The 2736-nt window shown below is 50.8% G+C and overlaps 1 protein-coding gene across 1 annotated transcript in view; it reads left to right on the forward strand.

Annotated features, from left to right (window-relative positions):
• LOC104988957 (ATP-binding cassette sub-family A member 3-like) overlaps positions 1 to 2736 on the forward strand; it is a 98246-nt gene that overhangs the window by 43603 nt on the left and 51907 nt on the right. Inside the window, exons 13-14 of the mRNA XM_010840463.1 lie at positions 1680 to 1835; positions 1919 to 2129. Of these exons, the coding sequence (XP_010838765.1) occupies positions 1680 to 1835; positions 1919 to 2129 (367 nt within the window). The remainder of the gene's footprint in view (positions 1 to 1679; positions 1836 to 1918; positions 2130 to 2736) is intronic.

Below are 2736 nucleotides of genomic sequence, written 5' to 3' on the forward strand. Positions count from 1 at the left end.
TCCAACCAGTCCATTCTAAAGGAAATCAGCCCTGGGTGTTCTTTGGAAGGACTGATGCTAAAGCTGAAACTACAATACTTTGGCCACCTCATGAGAAGGGTTGACTCATTGGAAAAGACTCTGATCTTGGGAGGGATTGGGGGCAGGAGGAGAAGGGGACGACAGAGGATGAGATGGCTGGATGGCATCACTGACTCGATGGACGTGAGTCTGAGTGAACTCCGGGAGTTTGTGACGGACAGGGAGGCCTGGCGTGCTGCGATTCATGGGGTTGCAAAGAGTCGGGCACGACTGAGCGACTGAACTGAACTGAACTGAACTTAGTATTAATAAGTCATTTTTTTAGATGGTTCAAGATGAAAAAGCCAGGTCTTCCCTGGCAGTCAAGTGGTTAAGACTCTGCCCTTTCACTACCAAGTGCCCAGGTTCAATCCCTGGTCAGGGAACTAAGATCCCACACGCCTCACAACTTGTGGAAAAAAAAGATGCAAAAGCCTTGTATCCCTTTCCCTGAAAGTAGTAAGTTTACTGTGTATCTTTCTCATGTGTAGTTTATGTATATATAATACCCCCCCTTATTTGTGGGGGATTTGCTCCAAGACCACCAGTGGATGCCTGAAATCTCAGATAGTTCCAAAGTCTATATGTCCTCTGTTTTTTTCCTGTACATGCAACCTATGACAAAGTTTAATTTATAAATTAAGCACAGCAAGACATTAACAACAATCAATAAAATAGAACAATTATAACAATATACTGTAATAAAGGAGCTTCCCTGATGGCTCAGATGGTAGAGAATCTGCCTGCAATGCAGGAGACCCAGGTTCAATCCCTATGTCAAGAAGATTCCCTGGAGAAGCAGATGGCCACCAACTGCAATATTCTTGCCTGGAGGATTCCATGGACAGAGGAGCCTGACGGGCTGTAATAAAAGTTACGTGAATGTGATCTCTCCCTCTCACAATATTTTATTGTACTGTACTTAAAGATGGCACTGTGGTAAAGAATCCACCTGCCAATGCAGGAGATACAAGAGACATGGGTCTGATCCCTGTGTCAGGAAGAACCCCTGGAGGAGGACATGGCAACCCACTCCAGTATTCTTGCCTGGAGAATCCCATGGACAGAGGAGCCTGGTGGCTACAGTCCGTGTAGTTGCAAAGTTGGACACGACTGAAGCTACTTAGCACGCACGCACCGTTCTTGTGATTTCAGATGGTAAGATGCCCATGTGATGAGATGAAGTGAGGTGAAGGATTTCAGGCATTGTGACACAGCTTTAGGCTGTTGACCTTCTGATGATTCATCAAAAGTAGGATCCAGGCTCCAGGTGATCCTGGATCATCAGGTCATGGAAGTGTTGATGGTTGGATGTCAAAAGCAGACGATGTCAATGGGTAGGGATCCTGAGCAGGACAGAGCAGCGTGGCACATGATTTCAGAGTTCAAGACACTCAGAATGGTGTGCACAATTTAAAACTTAGAAGTTTATTTCTGTTAATTTTTTATTTAATGTTTTCAGACCATGGTTCACTGTGGGTAGTGGGCAACTAAAACTGTGGAAAGAAAAATCTCAGATAAGGGAGATAAGGGGTTACTGCTCTACAAGCAAAATGCTTGTTGGGCGCTCCCTGGCCCCGTTGGAAGCCCTGGCCGGATCTCCATCCCTGCCGTTTCAGCTGAAAGGCTTGCCGCGTCAGAAGTGCCCTGAGGAGGTCAAACGCATGCTGCACGTGCTCGGGCTGGAGGAGAAGCGGGATTCCCGGAGCAGGTTTCTGAGCGGCGGGATGCGGCGCAAGCTCTCCATCGGCATCGCCCTCATTGCGGGCTCCAAGGTAGGCCCGGGGGGCCTGCGGCGCAGCCTGAAGCCCAGGCCGGGGCTCTGCCGTCCTCACGGGGCTGCCCCTCCGCCCTCCAGGTGCTGATGCTAGACGAGCCCACCTCGGGCGTGGACGCCATCTCCAGGAGGGCCATCTGGGACCTTCTGCAGCAGCACAAGAGCGACCGCACCATCCTGCTGACCACCCACTTCATGGACGAGGCTGACCTGCTGGGGGACCGCATCGCCATCATGGCCAAGGGGGAGCTGCAGTGCTGCGGGTCGTCGCTGTTCCTCAAGGAGAAATACGGTGAGCGGGGCCAGCGGGCAGCCAAAAGTCCATTCCACACGGGGTCGCGTGGCTGGTCCAGGTGCGGGAGAAAGTGCCCACTGGTCATGTTCCCCGAGGGCCCCTGAGGTCAGGTGGGGAGCGGCCTTCTCTAGACGGCCTGTCTGCTCCCTGTGGGTGGAGACCCGAGGCCCAGGCAGAGGGGCTGTGAGAATGACAAGGAGAGTGGAAAGAATCTCTGAGACTTGGAGTCAGAAGACCTGTGCCTGAGCTCCATGCTGGTAGTTTACTCTTTCTTCATCCTTGTTACAAAGTTAGTTCATCGTTTTGTAGCCTTAGTTTCAGTTCAGTTCAGTTGCTCAGTTGTGTCCTACTCTTTGCGACCCAATGGACCACAGCACGCCAGGCTTCTCTGTCCATCACTATCTCCTGGAGGTTACTCAAACTCACGTCCATCGAGTCAGTGATGCCATCCAACCATCTCATCCTCTGTCATCCCCTTCTCCTGCCTTCAATCTTTCCCAGCATCAGGGTCTTTTCAAATGAGTCAGCTCTTTGCATCAGGTGGCCAAAGTATTGGAGCTTCAGTTTCAGCATCAGTCCTTCCAATGAATATTCAGGACTGATT

Source organism: Bison bison, unplaced genomic scaffold (genome assembly GCF_000754665.1).
Source record: "Bison bison bison isolate TAMUID 2011002044 unplaced genomic scaffold, Bison_UMD1.0 scf7180017864144, whole genome shotgun sequence".
Taxonomy (NCBI): domain Eukaryota; kingdom Metazoa; phylum Chordata; class Mammalia; order Artiodactyla; family Bovidae; genus Bison; species Bison bison.